General features: G+C 45.0%; 1 protein-coding gene across 14 annotated transcripts in view; it reads right to left on the reverse strand.

Annotated features, from left to right (window-relative positions):
* The window catches only part of MBNL2 (muscleblind like splicing regulator 2), a 251,239-nt gene that overhangs the window by 84,636 nt on the left and 144,908 nt on the right, over positions 1 to 21,695 (reverse strand). For 13 of the 14 annotated variants that reach the window (XM_075336737.1, XM_075336739.1, XM_075336736.1 and 10 more), the window contains one exon: positions 2,925 to 3,678. In XM_075336737.1, coding sequence (XP_075192852.1) covers positions 2,925 to 3,098 — 174 coding nt within the window. In that variant the 5' untranslated portion in view covers positions 3,099 to 3,678. Of the gene's footprint in view, positions 1 to 2,924; positions 3,679 to 3,763; positions 3,854 to 21,695 lie in introns of those variants that run through there. The other variant, XM_075336735.1, reaches the window with a different exon arrangement.

The raw sequence follows: 21,695 nt of genomic DNA on the forward strand, positions 1-21,695 counted from the left end.
TATACATATCATGTAATCTACCATAGACACCAGGACATACTGTAGCATTCAATACATGAGTAAGAACAGCTATCAAACAACATCCCTCATTCACCCAACTTCCCTTATTTTAATAGCTGGCAATGTCATGGCATGTAAATATACACGGAGAATGTCTGTCTGCATGATCACACTGTTTTATGGCAATGTCCTAGCATGTAAATATACACGGAAACAAGTCCTTATACATGATCACACCATCTTATGGCAATGTCATGACATGTAAACATAGAGAGAAACAAGTTTATATACATGATCACACCATTTTACAGCTATGTCATGGCATATAAATATACAAGGAAACAAGTCCATATACATGATCACCCATCTTATGTTACCAGTAACAGTCAGAGACATTCACTTCCTGTAACAGTTGTTTCTCTCCTCCTTCGATAACATGTACTATATAAGGAAATCCCAATGACCCCTGCCTAACAACGTAAAGAGAAAAATCAAACAGTCCCTGGATATATCACATATAGAAGGTATTTCTAGGTCAATTTCATTACTTCTAGATGCTTAAAGGATTCTGCATAGACACAGATGAATAGATCAGATAAGTTACTTGTCTTCACTGGCAGCAAATAGACGGGCATGGTTCTGTAAAAATAAGGGCTTGTCTAGGCACATTAGGGAGTGGTACGGATTAATAATATGTTCAGCATAGATATGGTTATGCTAGACGTATGAGGCCAAGCATACTAATAAGCTACAGAAAAGTTATCTGAAGTACATTGGGAGCTGCACAATCAGTAACACGGTGTATAAGGTTCGTTATATGGCCCAACCGCGAGCAGTTCTGGATGCATATTGCTAATCCCTGCCTAGCAGTCCTAGCCTATAGTAGAATACATACAGGGATCTTTAGAAAAAGTATTTCTAAAGAACCTATATATATGCTAATGAGGGCAGCCACTAGTTGCAAGGGCGTGATTTCCCTGGCTACTCGACCTCTTAGCATGTTAGTATGCCCATGTGGGTCTGATAACATGCTAATGAATGTGCAGCGCTCAGATGATGGTCGCGCTCACCTCTGCTGTCATTGTGTTCGAGTCCTGGATTTCGTCTCAGTGCGCATTATCCTGGACTATCGGTTATGCGCACTACACGGGTTTGAAGCCAGGACTTGTACGCCCGGCTTCATAGTGAGCATGACCGAAAGTCTGTGCGACTAGTCCCTGTGCTCATTAGCATACGATAAAAGATCTTTAGAAATACTGTTTCTAAAGATCTCTTTATCTATGTTAGTGTATACAGGGATGGTTGGGGAGGGATTAGCAATATGCACCCAGAACTGCTCGTGGTTCTGGGTGCATATTATACCTGACAGGTTCACCTTAAAGCGTCGGCATTTCGCGGATGCCACTGATAAGTTGCACCAAATTCCTTAAGTGGTATTCGCCTCTCAGTGAATTTGGCGCATCTTATTTCTGCATGCTTGGTGTCATAGTCTATAATGGCATTTATCCACTGTATCATGGGTTTTTCATGACAAATATATTAAAAAGATGCCATTATTGGCTATTTACGCCAAAGGGTAAGCAACCAAATAATGGGTTGAGGGGGCCAACAATTCTGTCCGCTTGATTTTTTGAGTTTAGTTAGGAAATTTAGTCCAATTGTTTTTTTGTGTAGTTCCAATACACACAAAAGAAATAAACGTGTATAACAAAATGTGTAATTTCAAAAGCTTTCTGAGAGAAATACTTCATTTTCTGGAACAATTTCAATGGTGACAACACTTTTGGCCATGACTGTATACATATCACTTATAGGCTATAATGGCATCCGTTTAACAGATATACCATAAAGGGCTCATGACATATCTGTTTCAGAGATGCCAATAGCGGATACCATTCAACCTATCCATCATTCATTGGATAAAAAAAGTATATGTTAGATATGTTTTCACTGGATACTGCGGCGTGGAATAGTGTACTGTATACTATACCATATCATTCATCTTTTTGCACTATGGCATATACCCACCAGACAGAGGCCCAAAGGATGCACTTTAGGCCTCCATCTGACAATTATCAGGCACTTGTGTGCATGTATGGAGCTTTCCCGGCATGCACGCTAAACATAACCAAAAAATATGTTAATAGGTTATTAGGCAAGCTTGGAATAGGTGGCAATGCCTAGTTTACAAATGTACATTCCCAGAATAAACTCCAGAGAAAACTAGGGGAGCCCTGATTCTCAGGAGGTATAAAAAATAAATAATTGGTGATTGGGAAACCTGTTTTTATGACCGTTAGGGATCCCAGAGGCGGCACCCCCCCAAGCAATTAGACATTTTTATTGATAGCTAATAGAAGTATCTGATTGCTGGGGTTCCCACCGTTAGGACCCCCAACGATCACTATTGTGTGGATTTCAATCAACTGTTCTTTCCCGCTTCATCTGACAATGAATGGAGTGATGGTATGATCAAGAATGAACAATTTTGCTCCATTTATTTTCACTGTAGAATGGTATAGATAAATGTTGGTGGCTAAACCCTTTCAATCTAGCAAGGGACTCTGGAAAATGTCAAAAATCGTGAGAATTGTGACTGGAGCTCTAATGACCAGTAGAAGACAGTGAGAGTCTAGTGTCTGTAAGGGTACTCAACTTTTTTGTAGTCGAGTTTTCTGTTTTCAGCAGGCGTACTGCACTCTTTTACGTAACATATACAGTATATATCATTGTATCAGTGTACGCCAGTGCAGTAGATTATCTGATCTCACATGTATGATCAATATCAGGCTTTCAATGTTCAATACAATTTACATTTTAAGAAATCTGTAGAAGGAACTTCCTCCCAGTCCCAAGAGATTATTATCATGGCAATACTACCACTTTATACACAGTATAATTAACAGACTGGAACACACCCTTACCTTTAGGGAATCAAAGCAGGCAATAACACGTCCATTTTCGACCTGACAACTTTTAGGCGGGTGTGCAAATTTGCATTCCTCATCGGATCTTGAACATGTCCCCCTCTGGAACTGCCTGCACACTTCGAGGGTCAGCCATTTAGTGTCTCTCACCGGAGCTACATTCAAAGCCATGCTGGAGAAGTGGAAAGGAAGCTGAAGTCTGCCGAGTGACTTTCAAGCTTAAGTCAGCTGGACCCTGTAACTTTCCTCAGCAAGCGGCGGTAAAATAAAAATGTAATTGCTTTAGATGGACTGGACTGCAGAATGGAGTCCAAAACGCACAAAGCTGCATGAGAAAAGTGAATAAATCAGCATTGAGTCCGTCATCAATCAGATTGCACTACTTAAGAAAATTTGGCTGAGAAGACAACATACTCTGAGACCTCTACAGATGAAATATTAGCTGCTTTCCATAAAGTACTAATGGTGGTCCGGTATGGAATATGGACTTCTCGTGGTCACTCTTCAGTATGATAATGGCCTTCTTATGGTATCCACAGTTTTCTCTGGTCAGAGCCTATGTCCTTCTAGGTTGCAGATATTCAGTCTACTTCTCGATAAGTCATTGGCAATAACACAGAAGTAATACAAGGTACCTTCAGACAGACTTCAGGGCAGGCTTTTGGGTGTTTGGCATTTAATGTAAATCCGCTGTTGCACTTACTGGCAGAAGTGGCTTTGGAAAAAGGCACTTTCCAAATAAGCAGCAAACCTAAAAGAAAAAAACAGAGCATATAGAAGGTTAGTATTGACAAAAAGATGGGTTAATACCAAGACAGATCAAAGACGAACCCCACCTATCCGAGAAGGAAGTGTCACATAACCCAAGAGCATAATACAAGCCTGTGTTCTGATAATGACAAACCGTCAGCCTTCCCGGAGAAGATCTGCACCACAGCAGAAGAACCAATTGGAGCACACATTGCTGTAATATTCTAGGCATCTATCCAGCACATGGGAGTGACTCAGGAATGGATGAATGCTGCAGACACAATAATTAGACAAGCCACTTCCAAACAATTCACTCCAATGTGCTTTAGCCTCCTAACCAATTTATTACAACTCTCATTTCCAATTAATAGCAGATTTTAGTCCGAAGGATTATATTCTCTGTACATAAGAACCACTCTGCTTGCCAATATTCCTTGATTTACATTAACCACCATAACATTGTCAAGATTATTAGCGAGTACGAAGCCTGAGGACTAGAAATGGATGATAAAACTATATTTCCCAACATTTAACTATTACTGAAAGCACACTAAGAACATTCATAAGCAGATAAAGAAATGTTTAAGAAAACTCTTTGTGGAAGACGTTACCTGTCAGCACACCACAGACTTCCTATATGATACCCCTATGGAAGGGGACAGCCTCCTCCAACCACATATGTAACAGAATGATAAACAACTGGCAAATAAAGAAATAGAGACAGGCAACGATATAGAAACATTTAGAGGTCATCTTTGTTTAGGAAACCAGCATTATACACCATGTTAGGGCTTTTGGAGTTGATATATCCTCACTAGGATCCTAATTCTTTTTGACAAATTGGAGAGAGAATATTTATTATATAATATATGTATATATTTTTTTTTTAAATATACATAATATATAAATATATATACCGTATATATATATATATATATATATATATATATATATATATATATAAAACTATTACTTGCCCAGCATGTTACAGTCATCATCATCCCTGTCCCCATTGGGGCTCCCAATCTAAATTCCCAACCAGTGAGTATTTAGAATGTTGGAGAAAACCAGAGACAAATATGTGGAGAACATACAAACTCCTTGCAGACGTTGGGATCAGTTTGTATGCTCTCCCATTGCTTGTCTCTGGTTTCCCACCACATTCCATATACATATTGGTAGGGATTTTAGATTGTGAGTCCCAATGGGGGCAGAGATGATGAAGTCTTTAAAGTGTTAGGGAAGTAATAGTGATATATAAGTAAAATATATAAATAAATATTCTCTCTCCACTATGGTCAAAGGATCAAGATCCTAATGAGGATTTCATTCCCTTCCTGTCCTAATGCATTTATGTAAAAGGTGACTGTGTAATGCTCCTTTTCTCCTGCTGGGGCACTGCAGGGAAACTGCACTTACTGCCGGGTCTCCTCGCAGATTACAGATGATGGCTGAGGATCTCTGCGGGGAGACACTTTCTGACCTTTGAATAGTCAAGAAAATTTACATATATTTATATATATAGAATTATAGCTTCTTTTGCCCTGCTGTATGTGCATCAATGTTTAGCGTTATTCCCATTTCTGCCTTTCTTGAGAGAAATGGGAATACTTATTTCCAGGTCCTGGTCACCAGAGGAGAGGCCATGCCACTGTGCTGTTTGCAGGTGTGCCAGCCGTCCAGAAATCCCCCAACAGTCCGCAATAATATGGCACTTTTTTCCCCTGTCCACAAAAAAAATGTAAGGCGCCTGATTTTTTTGAAGCTGAAAAAACGTATGCAGATTACTTTGACTTTACTGTTTATAGTGATTGTAGCTAATGTCTTCTCATCAGAAATATAGGCTGTAGATATGTATCACTTATATTCATACTGGTTTATTAAGGTTTTCCAAAGTCTCAGTAAATAAAGAAGTCTGTCAGTGATTCTTTGATAAGCCATCCAAAAAAAAACAAAAATTCAAGTTGGCAGCCCTGGCTGTTTGCATAACTCACATAGAAATGAATGTTCCTAGGCTAGGCTGTTTTCACAGCCCTTCCTCTGATGGCCGAGACCTAGATGTGAATGCATATCGCTATGATAGACTTAAGTTCCCTATTTCCCTTGGTCAGATATTAAAAGGGTTATTCCCCTTATCCTTTATCCCTAGTAATCAGACAGAAGGGCTTTACAAGCCAAAGACTGGGCTATGCAGAGCCACATGTTGAAAAGGGCTGAGGTGTGCGTGCTTGGCCTTTGCTCCTTTCATTGTCTATGGCTGTATATCGGCAATTTCTGGCGGACAATATGAAGATCGGGGACATACACCTCCACCCCATTTAGGATAGCTCTACAGAGCCCAGAGGCGGGGATCCAGAGCTCTTGGAATCACTAGGGGCCTCAGGAGTCGGGCACCCAGCAATCAGTACGTTATTCACTATTCTGTGGAAAGGGATGGCTTACCATTTTGGGAATAATTTTTACTTTTACATACCCAGAGGGGCTGTACAGTACCAGTGGATTCTGAGCTACCGAAGCTATGTCATAGACACTAAAATACACTAGTTTCCTAATCATGGCATCTATAGTCTGATATTTCAGTATACATTTTGGGGTTAAGGTACCATCACACATAACGAGATCGCTAGCGACATCGCAGCTGAATCACGGTTTCTGTGACGCAGTAGCGATCCCGTTAGCGATCTCGTTATGTGTGACACCTACCAGCGATCAGGCCCCTGCTGTGAGGTCTCTAGTCGTTGCAGAATGGTCCAGGTCATTTTCTTCAAAGGTGATGTCCTGCTGGACAGGACACATCGCTGTGTATGACACTGTGTGACAGGGTCACAGTGACTGCTGAGATCGTTATACAGGTCGCTACTGCGACCTGTATTGTTCCTGCATCGCTGGTAAGATCTGACTGTGTGACATCTCACCAGCGACCTCCGAGCGACTTAACGGCGATCCCTATCAGGTCGCATCGTTTTCGGGATCGCTGGTAAGTCGTTGTGTGTGACTGGGCTCTTAGTAGTATTTTCTTCCAAACTGCAAGATGCTGAAGGTATGGAGTTTTATTCAGACATTTTTCTTGTAGACCTTTCAACAGAACTTCAAAAACCGCTTAAAACGCTTGGCTAACATAACACTCTTTAAAAAAAAAGCTTGAAAAAGTAATGTAAAAAAAGCCATAAAACAGTGAAACGGCTGGCCATATTCACATTTGCTTTTACAACCCATCTATACTTCCCCCCCCCCATTGTGGTTATGTGATGTGGCTAGTCCACGGCATTACACACAGGCGGACCTGGATAACGCATAGTCATTGAAAATGTTTACACTAACCATAGTAAAGTGTTTGATATAAACTGTGGGTTTAGGGTTTGTTATAATATTAGCTGGATGAGAAAATGATCGTACACTTCATAGTGCACATAAATAGACACGCTACCTCTTTTAATTCAAAGAAGTACCATACTTTGCAGCCTAGAAACATTGCAACGAGACGTGGAGTATACAGTAATAGATGAAAGCGGGGAGGAAGCGGTGGGTATTAGTTGTGATTTGTGTTCATGGAGTGTGAGAATGGTTTATGCCAGCTTTCTATGACTACGATGACTTATTGCCGCCCTGCAGCGGAGGCACCTCGCCATACATGGAGAACTATTTAGCAGAGTCCAAGTAAACAAGTAAAAGCCTAAAACAGGCACTAGTTCTATAGCCATATACTGTAGTAGAAAAATATACCCCAGGGACACCTGCCAGCCATCTGATGTAAGGCCATTCAGTGCACATGTAGAAAGTTTGCCTAATAACTTACTGCCGCCCCACCACCGTGCGGAGCTGCCGCCCCACCACCGTGTGGAGCTGCCGCCCCACCACCGTGCGGAGCTGCCGCCCCATCTACACCCCACCTACTGTCTCCTCCCCATAATCCTATAGAATGTAAGCCCGCAAGGGCAGGGCCCTCTTCCCTCTGTACTAGTCTGTCTACTGTAACTTGTATATGTATTCTGTATGTAACCCCCTTCTCATGTACAGCACCATGGAACTAATGGTGCTCTATAAATAAATAATAATAATAATAATAATAATAATAATAATAATAATTTTACTGACTTTCTGAGCTTTATTTTAGAGACTTATAGTGGTTGTACTCCTACATCCTCATGACAACACTTCTGGCCTCTATATCTCTCTAGCATGCCAGGAAAAGATGGCTCTTTTGTTGCTTAGCAACAATGACTGCCACTTTGTTAATCCGTACTTTTACTAACAATGTAGCACATTCATTATTCTCTTTTTAAGACATCATTTTAAGGGGGACTTGTCACCAAACCAAAAATGGCCCGATTTTGCTCTTACTTTATTCACCCTGCTTCCCTGACTATTTTTATTTACTTTTTATTAAAACCCGTCCTATGGTTCCATAGATATGGGCCTTTTTATTTAGTGATTACTTTTAGTTTCCTTACAAGACGGGTGTGGCTCACGGGATTCTGTGGGCGTGTCTTTAGGCAGTTCTGCATTATTACTCTGTAAGCCACACCCCCTGGTAAAGACCATACAAACTAACACTAAATAAATATCATCTCTCTGGAGCCATATCACAGATTAAAAAAAAAAAAAGCAAACAAACGGCATAGTGGAGCAGCGGGAATAAGAGTAAAATCTAGCCACTCGAGTACGTTCACAAGGGAAGTCCGACAAAATACTCTGCCACACATCAGTGGAAAAGTCTGCAACAAATCTGCATTAGATACATCCATATTTGTAGCTTTTGCTTGGAATTTCGCGGCTTTCATCTAATTCATAGTTTTTTTTTGTAAATTTCAAATTTCCACATGGATTTTGCAAAACTATTTTAAGACAGCGCATGGATAACTGATAAAATCTCATCTACTTCACTGGTAGTGTTATACACTGTGGATTATGCATCCTGAAAACCTAGACTGAAAATCTGTACAGAAATCGACCAGTGTGAACACACCCTAAAGGCAGCGTTACACGCTACGATATATAGTGCGATCACATGAGCGATCGCACTCGCCCCCAACGTTTGTGCGTCACTGGCAATTCATTGCCCGTGTCGCACAATGTCGTGAACCCCCGTCACACGTACTTACCTCCCTAACGATGTCGCTGTGGGCGGCGAACATCCTCTTCCTGAAGAGGGAGGGACGTTCGGCGTCACAGCGACGTCACACAGTGGTCGCCCAATAGAAGCGGAGGGGCAGAAATGAGCGGCCAGAACATCCTGCCCACCTCTTTCCTTCCTCATTGCCGGTGGACGCAGGTAAGGTGATGTTCGTCGTTCCCGGGGGTGTCACACGTAGCGATGTGTGCTGCCTCGGGAACGACAAACAACCAGCGCGCAAAAGGAGGAACGACATTATGAAAATGAACGACGTATCAATGAGCAACGATAAGGTGAGTATTTTTGCTCGTTAACACTCGTTCGGACGTGTCACACGCTACGACATCTACGCTACGAATTCCGTGACCCCGACGTCATATCGTAGCGTGTAATGCCGCCTTAAGGACTGTTTTTCTACAATGTTTTTTGTGTGTGTAAAATGTAGGAAAAAGCGCTGACAAAATGCTAAGAAGGGATCTAGAACTAGGAAACTTGCTTTGTTCATATGTCTGACGTTTCGAAAAACGCTAAGGTTTTATAAGAAATAATATAAATGTTTTGTACATTTTCCACTAGGAAGACACTGAATACTTTCCAATTAAAGGCAATGGGAAGGCTAAAAAACATCCTGTGCATCTGTTTGAGTATTTTTGCATGTTACGAGTACTGATTGTTTAATTGATTTTAAAAAAATGTGCAAAACAAAAGAAAAAAAAACAACCCTCCCCGCAAAAAAAAAAACAAATAAGAAAAGTCAGCAGAAAAAAAGCATTAAGGGTATGTGCACACGTTGCTTTTTTTTCCGCGCGGAAAAAAACGCACCCTCTGGCAGAGGGGAGAATAGTAAACAATGCTTTTTGAGAAACAACGCATCGAAAACGCATGCGTTTTTCATGCGTTTTTCATGCGTTTTTCATGCATTTTTTTAGGTGCGTTTTTTAAGACTTGTCAGTGTTAATAAAGTTGGTTGAACACAGACCTTTGGAAAAAAAAACCTGTGATGTCATTTCCTTCCCCACATTCTGTTTGGATAAATGGGAGGGCTTGGAATGGAAGGAGCACCATTTGAATTTTGGAAAAGTTGAAATAAACTTCGCGCACCAAGCCCCTTAGGTACCTATACGTCAGAAAACCCCCACAAGTGACCCCATTTTGGAATCTGCACCCATCAAGGATTTTATTCAGGAGTATATTAAGCATTTTGAATCCACAGCTACTTCACCCAAAATGTTGCTGTAGCAACAATATTCTCACTTTTAGGCCCGTTTCACACGTCAGTGAAAAACACTGACGTTTTTCACTGGCGTGAAAAACACGCACATGTACCTCCGTGTGCCGTGAATCACGGCACACATGGGTTGTCTAAGTGCAATACGGGCTCCGTTCTCCGTGGCCCGTGATTGCACTTAGAGATTAACTCACCTGTGCCCGCTCCCGCTCTCCATGGTGCTGATCGCTCCCGCGGTGCAGCATCCGGCCGGCCTTGACCCCCGCAGCAGCTGCTTCCAGGTCGGCTGTGTCGCACATCATGAATATGCGCGACAATAATGAGCCGGCTCAGAAGCAGCAAGCTGCACGGGCTGCAGAGGACATCGCTGGACGCCGGGTGAGTTAAAATGATTTTTATTTTAAAAGCACGTTTTTTTCTGGCACGTGTTTCATGGACCACACCACTGCGTGGTCCGTGGAACATCAGTGATGCCAGAAAAAAATGGACATGTCTCCGTGCGGCAATCACGCACACGCGGGTACGCCGCACAGAGACACGTGCAGTGAAAAATCACTGATGTGTGAGCAGACCCATTCATTAGAATGGGTCTGCGTATGTCAGTGATCCTGGTACGTTTAAAAAAAAGCACAAACGTACCAGAATCACTGACGTGTGAAAGGGGTCTAAGGCTATGTGGCCATGATTCAGCGACACGGCGTCTAGTACACAGTGTCAGCCTTCCTGCAGCTGCCCATGCCCACGATTTGGGTTCAGGCTGCTGTGGAGCTCTATGCTACCTGCAGAGAACACACATCTACGCAGCATAAATTGACATGCTGAGGCTCGGGAAGCTGCGCCACCGGTCGGTTTATGCTGCGGAGAAGAGAAGCACAGTGGGCATGAGATTTCTAAAAATCCTTCCACTGTGCTTCTACTGCACAACGCAGCGTCATGGACGCAGGGAAAACACTCTGCGCTCAAAACGCTGCAAACCCCGATTGTGGGCATCCAGCCTAAAAAGCGTCAATGGAGGTCAAATATATATACAACGTCCCACCCCCCCCTGCATATTCTAAGCTGGCACCTTTAGTACCTTTCATGTGGCACTAAAGGGTGCCTAGCCTAGTTTTTATCACAAAAAAAAAAAAAAAAATGGCATGGGGTCCCCCCTATTTTTGATAGCCAGTCAGGGTAAAGCAGACAGCTATAGCCTGCAAACCACAGCTGGCAGCTTCATCTTGTCTGGTGATCTATTTGGAGGGCTCCCCAGGTTTTTTTTTTTATTTATAAATAAAAATAATAAAAAAAAAACAACATGGGGTCCCCCCAAATTAGATCACCAGCCAAGGTGAAGCTGACAGCTGAGGTCTGGTATTCTCAGGGTGGGAAGAGCCATGGTTATTGGACTCTTCCCAGCCTAAAAATAGCAGGCCGCAGCCGCCCCAGAAGTGGCGCATCCATTAGATGCGCCAATCCTGGCGCTTCGCCCCAACTCATCCCGCGCCCTGGTGCGTTGGCTAACGGGGTAATAAATGGGGTTGATACCAGATGTGTAATGTCACCTGGCATCAAGCCCAGCAATTAGTGATGTCACGGCGTCTATCAGACACCCGACATAACTAATTGACAGTAAACAAAAGCAAAAAAAGACAACAAAAAATTTTTTATTAGAAAAAACACTCCCCAAAACATTCCCTTGTTCTCCAATTTAATAAAAAAAATGGGTCCGCAGAAATCCATTTGGACGTCCCACGTCGCCTCTGGACCTTCTAGAACATGGGGGCACGTTCAGGGAACGTACCCCCCATTTTCTAGGAGGGCAGATCCTCCATTTGAGGAGAGTGGGTGCAAAAATCTGCACCCACTCTCCCCGGGTCACAGCTGCAGACTGCCGAGCAGCCAGCACAGCTCACACTGAACACTGTGCTGGCTGTCAGCTGCTCTGCACATGTGACCGGCCAGTGTGCACTGTGAAGGAGGAGGGGGCCGCGGGGGATCAGCGCTGCGACCGGACAGGTATGTATGACACCGGGGGGAATTGGGGTGAACGGGCAGGGCCTGGGGAACAGTTTTCTGTCGCATGTGTTATTGCACATGCGACAGAAATCATAGGAGCAGGGCGGCCGGTGCGCTACTGTGCGCGCGGCCATGTTGGATTTTCGGGAGGGGGGTCGGGGGTCGGGGCGGGCACTTTGGTGACACCGGGGGCTTTGCCAGGAAGTGAGGTCAACAGGAAACCTCTTGACCTCACTTCCAGGTAAATGCCTGCGTTCTGGCGTGCCGACAAAGGCCGCGGACCGCAACAAAAAAGCAGGTCCATGCGTTGTAGCTGCGTTCCGACCCCACATCATTGATTTCAATGGGGGAGAGAACGCAGCCACAACGCACAAAAGAAGTGACATGCTGCTTTTCTTTCCGCACCGATTTTTGGCATCCAAAACGCTGCGGAAAGAAACGCAGCGTGTGCACTGATTTTTCAGCTTTCCCATACACTTTGCTGGGAAAGCTGAACGCATGCAATTTGCCACTGAAACGCTGCGGTTCAAAACGCAGCGTTTCCGCGGTAAAAAACGCAACGTGTGCACACAGCCTAAAAATGCGCTCAGGAAATCATGAAACAATAAAACATCCTTCAGGTTTACAAAACTTAAGAGAAAAGGAGAGAATCCTGAAGTGTTGTCTGCTTTAAAAACAGTCGTTTTTGACTGTGTGAACATACACTAAAGCTGACTATACACATCTGATACTTGATGGATGATCATTCATTTGCCAACGGCTATCTCTCCTGACTCAGCATGGCTGGACGTTCTTGTTTTTTCAGAGGGGGAAGTGAAGACAGTTGCTATTATTGGATCTGGCATAGACTTATCTCCTGGGAAAGAGGGTCAGATGTTAAAATTCAAATAACCTGACCCTTATCTCCCCAACATGAGTGCCTTCTGCCAGGGTAGAGCGGTAGACTGTCAGTTCATCCCACTGCTATTACCAGGTTTGGCCAACTTTAATCTATCATGTATCGAGTTATCAAAACTGTAATCAGCCCATAACTATGACCAAATCTCCATATACTAATTTTCCTCATGTAAATGCATAATAAACTACCAAAAATTCATAATTCTTCTGCTTATAAATGGGACAAAAATAGCACAAGTGAAGTCCTAAAATTGGATCATTGTTGGTTACGCTTGCGAAGGTTACATTTTCAGTTTCAACTTAAAGGGAACCTGTCATCAGTTTTTTGCGCTATAAGCTGCGGCCACCACCAGCGGGCTCTTATATACAGCATTCTAACATTCTGTATATAAGAGCCCAGGCCGCTGTGTAGAACATAAAAATCCCTTTATAATACTCACCTAGAAGGTCGCTCCGTTGCACACCAGTCGGATGGGTGGGCGCCTTCCCTTTTGGCGTCTACGTCATACACATGCGCCGGCATTGAGGTCCTGCGCAGGCGCACTTTGATCTGCCCTGCTCAGGGCAGATCAGAGTATTGTAGTGCACCTGCGCAGGACCGGCAAGTGTGTATGACGTAGACGCGTCATGCACCGCGGCTTCAGAATAAAGAAGACCAAGATAGCCGAAAGGGGAGGTGCCGATCCCAGAGACGACGCCACCCATCCGACCGATGTGCACCGGAGAGACCTTCTAGGTGAGTATTATAAAGGGTTTTTTATGTTCTACACAGCGGCCTGGGCTCTTATATACAGCATGTTAGAATGCTGAATGCTGTATATAAGAGCCGCAGGTGGTGGTGGTGGCCGCAGCTTATAGGCCGAAAAATGTGGTGCCATGTTCCCTTTCACTGGTATTTTTAAAAAAAGAAAAAAAATGTGCATTAACAGTTAAGTTTTTTTTTTTTTTACAAATTTGTCATAACACTGAGTTGAACAACTACTTTTTCACATTTTATTTTAAATATTAAGATTGACTGTCCTTTCACAAACACAAATAAAAACTTAAGAAGGGGACAGCATAGTGCAACTCTTCACCCAGCATTCCCCAGTGTAACCTATGAGTGGTTAATGGACAAAGGAGTAAGATTGAGTTACAGATACACGGCTGTCTATTGTAGTGTTTTTTGGTAAACAAATCTTTCCTACCAAAGGATGTCATCTGGAAAGATGAATTGTATCTCCTAATAATTTGCAGAACATGTTTGGACTCAGGAGCTGTTTCTAACATGTATGAAATAAGTGGTTCGGGAGGTGCACTTACTGCAAACTGACTGCCATCTGAGCAGCACATATCAGGCAATTCCAAGTTAAACATTTTTTGCTTGACAATGTTCGCATATTATGTCCATTATGTCCTGAAATGGGTAGTAGTTTAACTCAACTCAACCAGCCTACGTCTTTGCATAAGCTGCATATGTCGTATGTGGTCATTTTGATGATGATCATTCTTTAGTTCAGAAGTTTCCACATCTCTTGATTCAGTCTGTCTTATCCGTTTCTCCTGAAGATGACGTTGTTCTGATGTTTCCACATCCCTTGATTCAGTCTGTCTCATCCGTTTCTTCTGAAGATGACGTTGTTCTGATGTTTCCACATCCCTTGATTCAGTCTGTCTCATCCGTTTCTCCTGAAGATGACGTTGTTCTGATGTTTCCACATCCCTTGATTCAGTCTGTCTCATCCGTTTCTCCTGAAGATGACATTGTTCTGATGTTTCCACATCCCTTGATTCAGTCTGTCTCATCCGTTTCTCCTGAAGATGACATTGTTCTGATGTTTCCACATCCCTTGATTCAGTCTGTCTCATCCGTTTCTCCTGAAGATGACATTGTTCTGATGTTTCCACATCCCTTGATTCAGTCTGTCTCATCCATTTCTCCTGAAGATGATGTTGTTCTGATGTTTCTGCACCCCTCGTTTCTTAAGGTCCAGTCACACTAAGCAACTTACCAGCGATCCCAACAACGATAGGGATCGCTGGTAAGTTGCTAGGAGGTTGCTGGTGAGCTGTCACACTGCGACGCTCCAGCGATCCCACCAGCAACCTGACCTGGCAGGGATCGCTGGAGCGTGGCTACACGAGTTGCTGGTGAGCTCACCAGCAACCAGTGACCAGCCCCCAGTCTCCTAGTTACAGCACACATCAGGTTAATTAACCCGATGTGTGCTGCAGCTAAATGTGCACAGAGCAGGGAGCAGCGCACAATGCTTAGCGCTGGCTCCTTGCTCTCCTAGTTACAGCACACATCGGGTTAATTACCTGATGTGTGCTGCAGCTACATGTGCACAGAGCTGGAGCCGGCAGCACAGGCAGTGAGAGCGGAGGAGGCTGGTATCAAAGGTAAATATCGGGTAACCAAGGACAGGGCTTCTTGGTTACCCGATGTTTACATTAGTTACCAGCCTCAGCAGAAGCTGGCTCCCTGCTCACTGCACATTAGTTGTTGCTGTCTCGCTGTCACACACAGCGATCTGTGCTTCACAGCAGGACAGCAACAACTAAAAAATGGCCCAGGACATTCAGCAACAACCAACGACCTCACAGCAGGGGCCAGGTTGTTGCTGGATGTCACACACAGCAACATCGCTAGCAACGTCACAAAAGTTGTTCGTTACCAGCGATGTTGCTAGCGATGTTGCTTAGTGTGACGGGGCCTTTAAAGCCAGAAAGTTGCCATTTGAAATTACTTTAGTTCTGTGCCATGTCGGTGATCTACTTTTTTTAACTAAAGTAAACAACTGAATGAACATCCTCAGAGCCAGGTGATTCCATAATTTTTGCCAGGGTTGTATGTATATATATATATATATATATATATATATTTTTAGACATTACGGTATATATTAAATGGCCCACATTTTGTCAGTTATGTACCAGCATGCACATTGATATTATTGGTGCTTCAGATGGTATCTATACACTGGCCCTCATAAAAACAAGCTGATGTAACAGAAACTCGCAGTGTTTACAGCTCTTCACTATTTATCAGGGTGGCTGTATGTTCCTTTGAACATTGGAGGATTTTCCAGTACATCTTCGCCTGCTGAGAATCCACTGTGTTGTACAGTGCCAACAAAGTACATGAGATAATAAGAAATCCCATACACAATACAATACAAAATAGAAGCGCAAACTGACAAGACAATGTCAGTGCAGAGCAAAGGAGGGAAATGTGAGTGCGTCACTCGCACCTTCCTCACAATAACTATGTGCCATAGGAAAGTACTCTTAAAATGAAGAAAAAAAGTTGTAAACCATTGAAGGAAAAAAAACTGGCACAGTGTTTTAAGGAGAAAATGATTAACATGTAGACGTAGGGTGTGACTCCTGTTATCATTTAGCTGAGCATTCGCCATAAACATGCACTTCCTAAGAAAGAATCCAACTAGGAAAAATACCAACTCGGGTCATATGATTCTACTTATTGTTTTCTGCAGTTTTTGTGGCCACATTTCAGACTCGCAATCACAAAGAATAAATGTTCTTCTCCTTATTATTATTATTTTAGAAACCATATAAAAGTCAACCACAGCCCAACTGAAGAACCACAAAGCAATAACCTCAGTCTAAAATAGTATGCTAAACCTGCAAAGAATCCATAAAAATGGAAGGGAAGGGGGAACGTCAACTTTTTTTTGTAGATCTTGATCATGTTCCCTAAAATCCAAATGATGAATGGGTGGATCCCTTTAATTAATACATACTTGGCACGAACGTGAAATATTACAGAAGCATTATATGCCTCCAGCAATACACACCTAGAACTGTTTCCCACAAAGCAACTCATTTAGATTTCATTCACATTGCAAATCCGTGTGCATGGAGCCTGTATGGCGGCAGACGGAGGCCAATCATTTTATGACTAGTGTTGAGCGAGTATGCTTGTCACTACTCGGTACTCGCACGAGTATCACTGTACTCGGTCTACTCGGCGGGGACCGAGTAATCTCGCGATACTCGTGCTGTACTCGTGGTCTTCATCCCTGCATGTTGGCGCTCTTTTGAGAGCCAGCCCTCATGCAGGGATTGGCTGGCAGATCACTGCAATGCCACAGCCCTGTTAGTTGTGGAATTGTAGTGATTGGCCGGCCTGCACAGCGTGACCGAGCCTTTATACCGGCGGGCGCGCTGTGCTCTGCACACAGCCATCTAGACAGTCAGTGCAGGGAGAGGGTTGCTGCTTCAGGGAAAGGTTTGCAGCCCTTTATAGTTATTTCTGTAGCAGGGCTGCAAACAGTGTGACCAGAAGTCCTTCTCAGGACTATTGTAGTTGTATACAGGCAGGCAGGGTATAGCCAGGTCGGAGTACAGGAACAGAGTTCTTCTCAGGACTATTGTTGCGGTATACAGGCAGGGCAGGCAGGGTATAGCCAGGTCGGAATACAGGCTAGTGACCAGAAGAGTCCTTCTCAGGACTATTGTAGCTGTATACAGGCAGGCAGGCAGGGTATATGGCCATTCCTAGTGGTGACCGTATACCAGCCTTCATCACCATATCTGGGGCTGGTGTACACAGTCTAAAACAGTCCTGATAGTGTCAGACTTCTCAGTAATTGTCGCTCCTAAAAACCTGTTAGGTTCTTAGTGCGTCCGTGCTTGCATTTAAAAACCGCACGTGTGTGCCTGTCGGTGGCAGCGTACAGGTGCACTTGTGTGCGTTTTGCACAAACTAGGATATAACGCACAAGTCTAGTGAATAATACACGTCAGTCAGCAGTGTCTGATAGTGTCAAACTTCTCAGTAATTGTCGCTCCTAAAAACCTGTTAGGTTCTTAGTGCGTCCGTGCTTGCATTTAAAAACCGCACGTGTGTGCCTGTCGGTGGCAGCGTACAGGTGCACTTGTGTACGTTTTGCACAAACTTGGATATAACGCACAAGTCTAGTGAATACACGTCAGCACAGCATTGCAAAATGCGCAAGGGCGTTGGCAACGAACAAGGAAGTGGACGTGATGGTGGTGCAGGCAGAGGCCGAGGTCGTGGGCAAGCTCTAATTTCGCCACAACAAGGGGCCACATCTACTCGCTCGCACGTCCTGTCCCAAATTCTTGGGGACCGCAGCAGTACACCGCTCTTGAACCAAGACCAGTGTCAACAGGTTGTTAGTTGGATAGCGGATAATGCTTCCAGTTAGATTGGCACCACCACAAACACTCTGTCTTCCACACGGTCAAGTGTCAGTAGCCGTGATACTGCACCGCACATTTCAGAACCTGATCCTCCTTCCTACCACAAGGCTGAGTACACGTCCATGGACATTACTGATCCCACACTTGGACACTCGGAAGAGCTGTTCACGTTTCCATTCGCACATTCTGGCCTCTCGCCAGCTCCTGTTGAAGTGGGTCATGAGAAGATCGTATGTACAGATGCCCAAATATTTGAGCAGCCACGTTCTCACGAAGTTGGCAATGTGTCTCAACAAGGGGTGGACGATGATGAGACACAATTGTCAGGAAGTCAGGAGGAGGAGCAGGGTGCGGAAGAGGAAGACGGCGTGGTGGATGATCGAGTAACTGACCCAACCTGGCAGGAGGATATGCAGAGCGAGGACAGCAGTGCACAGGGGTAGGGAGGCGTAGCATCCCAACAGGCAGTAAGAAGCAGGGTGGTGGCCCCAGGCAGAAGTTAGGCAACCGTTCCCCGGAACAACAACACGACACAAGGTGCCTGTACAAATGTTAGGTCTTCCCGAGTCTGGCAGTTTTTTAAGTTGGCTCCAGATGATTCTAAAAAGGCCATTTGCAACACCTGCCGTGCCAGCATCAGCAGGGGTACCAAAACTAGCAGCCTGACCACCACCAGCATGATCAGGCACATGTCAGCCAAGCACCCGACTTTGTGGGAGGTACAACAGAGTCGAGGAGAAGTGCTTGCTGATGTCACTGCTATGTCTTCGCTTGTTGTGCATGCGAGCCAATCCCCTGTCCATGCTGCCTGCGAACAAGCCTCCTCCGGCCCTGCACCTGCAGTTGCCTACGCAGAAATAACACCATCATCAAGCACGTCCTTGTCCCAGCGTAGGGTTCAGTTATCCATTCAGCAAACCTTTGAACGCAGGCGCAAATACACTGCCAACGCCCCACATGCCACAGTTCTAAATGCTAACATTTCGCGACTGCTTGCGCTGGAAATGTTGCCTTTTAGGCTGGTGGAGACAGAAGCATTCCGCGACCTGATGGCGGCAGCTGTCCCACGTTACTCGGTCCCCAGCCGCCACTATTTCTCCCGGTGTGCCGTCACCGCATTGCATAACCACGTGTCACAAAACATCACACGTGCCCTGAACAACGCTGTTTCAGCCAAAGTCCACCTAACCACAGACATGTGGACAAGTGCTTGTGGGCAAGGCCGCTACATCTCGTTGACGGCACACTGGGTTAATATTGTGGAAGCTGGGACCCAGTCTGAGCGAGGGACGGAACACGTTCTTCCCACACCAAGGTTTGCAGGCCCTACCTCAGTCAGGGTTTCACCCACACTCTACAGCTCCGGAATGTCATGCTCCTCAGCCTCATCCTCCTCCTGCGCATCCTCATCCACTTTACCCTCCACACCAATCCCAAGCTGGAAGCACTGCAGCACTGCCTCGGCGAAGCGGCAACAGGCTGTGCTGAAGCTAATCTGCATAGGTGACAAACCCCACAATGCAGAAGAGGTGTGGACAGCTCTGAAACAGCAGGCAGATCACTGGCTCACACCTCTGAACCTAAAGCCAGGAAAGGTCGTGTGTGACAATGGCCGGAACCTGGTGGCGGCTTTGAGGCGAGGCCAGCTGACACATGTTCCATGCGTGGCCCATGTGCTCAACCTCGTGGTTCAGCAGTTTCTAAAGTCATACCCAGGGATGTCTTATCTGCTGGTAAAAGTTCGCCGCCTGACTGCACATTTTCGAAAGTCACCTACTCCTTCAGCCGGCCTTGCCGGCTTTCAGCGCCGTTTGCATCTTCCGGCTCACAGACTGGTGTGTGATGTCCCCACGCGTTGTAATTCAACTCTGCACATGTTGGTCAGGATATGTGAGCAGAAGAGGGCAGTTGTTGAGTACCTGCATCACCTAAGCCGTCGGGAAATGGGTCAAACTCCACACATAACACCTGAGGAGTGGAGATGGATGTCCGACCTATGTACCATTCTCCAAAACTTTGAGGACTCCACCAAGATGGTGAGTGGGGATGACGCCATTATTAGCGTCACCATACCGCTTCTCTGCCTTCTAAAACGGTCTCTGCTCAAAAACAAACATGATGCATTGCAGGCGGAGCGCGATGAGTTGGAGCAAGAAACAGTAGTGGGTGTGGGTGATAACACACAGCCGAGCCTCGTCTCATCACAACGTGCAGTGGAGGACTATGACGAGGAGGAGGATGAAGACATGGAGCAACTCTCCGGCCAAATTGAGGATATGACATGCACACCAGTCATATCCTCGGTTCAGCGTGGTTGGCCAGAGGACAGGGTAGATGAGGAGGAGGAGGAGGAGGAGGAGGACAGCATGTTCAGTCATCGTGTTGGTCAGGATACTGAAGTACTGGCTGTTAAGAGTCTGGCGCACATGGCTGACTTTATGGTAAGCTGCCTGTCTCGTGACCCTCGCGTTAAGAACATCTTGGCCGACAATCATTACTGGTTGGTAACACTGTTAGACCCACGCTACAAGGAGAACTTTATGTCTCTTATTCCCGAGGCGGAGAGGTCAGCCAAAATGCAGCAGTTCCGGAAGGCCATAGTCACGGAAGTAGGCAAAGCATTCCCCTCACAAAAAGCTAGCGGCATGGGTCAGGAATCAGTGGACAACCAAGGCGTACAGCCGAGAGGGGCACAAGTCCAATCCGCCAGAGGTAGGGGAACAGTCTTTAAGATGTGGGAGTTTTCTCAGCCCCTCATGTACCACAGCCCCTGAGGTGCGGGGTAGTGCCACAAGAAATCCTAAGTTTGCCCAGATGCTCAAGGAGTACCTTTCAGATCGAACAACTGTACTCCGACATTCCTCTGTGCCTTACAATTATTGGGTATCCAAGCTGGACACGTGGCATGAATTGGCTCTCTACGCCTTAGAAGTCCTGGCCTGCCCTGCCGCTAGCGTTTTGTCAGAGCGTGTTTTTAGTGCCGCAGGTGGAATCATTACAGATAAACGAACCCGCCTGTCAACTGAAAATGCTGACAGGCTGACTCTGATCAAGATGAACAAGGGTTGGATTGGGCCAGACTTCAACACACCACCAGCAAATGAGAGCGGAATTTAACGTTTGTAACGGGAATTTGCCATGTACCTACACTCACCCATGGGTACACACTTCTAGACTTTGGATAAATCGCTGGACTGCTCCTCCTTCTCCTCATGCGCCACCATGATGACCGTTACAATAGTTAGGCCGTTGTTTCAGGTATACCCCCAGTGGTAAATTTTTTCAGAATGGACATTACAACGACAGGAGACCCGCTCCTTTGCAATGGGAACAATGTTTTGAGGCCCTCATGCACGTCTCTATCCAGGGACAATGTGGAGCCTCCCAATTTTTGGCTGCCCTGCCTAAGGGCTATACTACAATAGACCCACTTTCTTACAATGGGCACTTCAGGTTTACAGGCCCTCATGCACGTCTCTATCCAGGGACAATGTGGAGCCTCCCAATTTTTGGCTGCCCTGCTAAAGGGCTATACTACAAAAGACCCACTTCCTTACAATGTGCACTTCAGGTTTACAGGCCCTCATGCACGTCCCTATCCAGGGACAAT

Source organism: Anomaloglossus baeobatrachus, chromosome 2 (genome assembly GCF_048569485.1).
Source record: "Anomaloglossus baeobatrachus isolate aAnoBae1 chromosome 2, aAnoBae1.hap1, whole genome shotgun sequence".
Lineage (NCBI taxonomy): Eukaryota > Metazoa > Chordata > Amphibia > Anura > Aromobatidae > Anomaloglossus > Anomaloglossus baeobatrachus.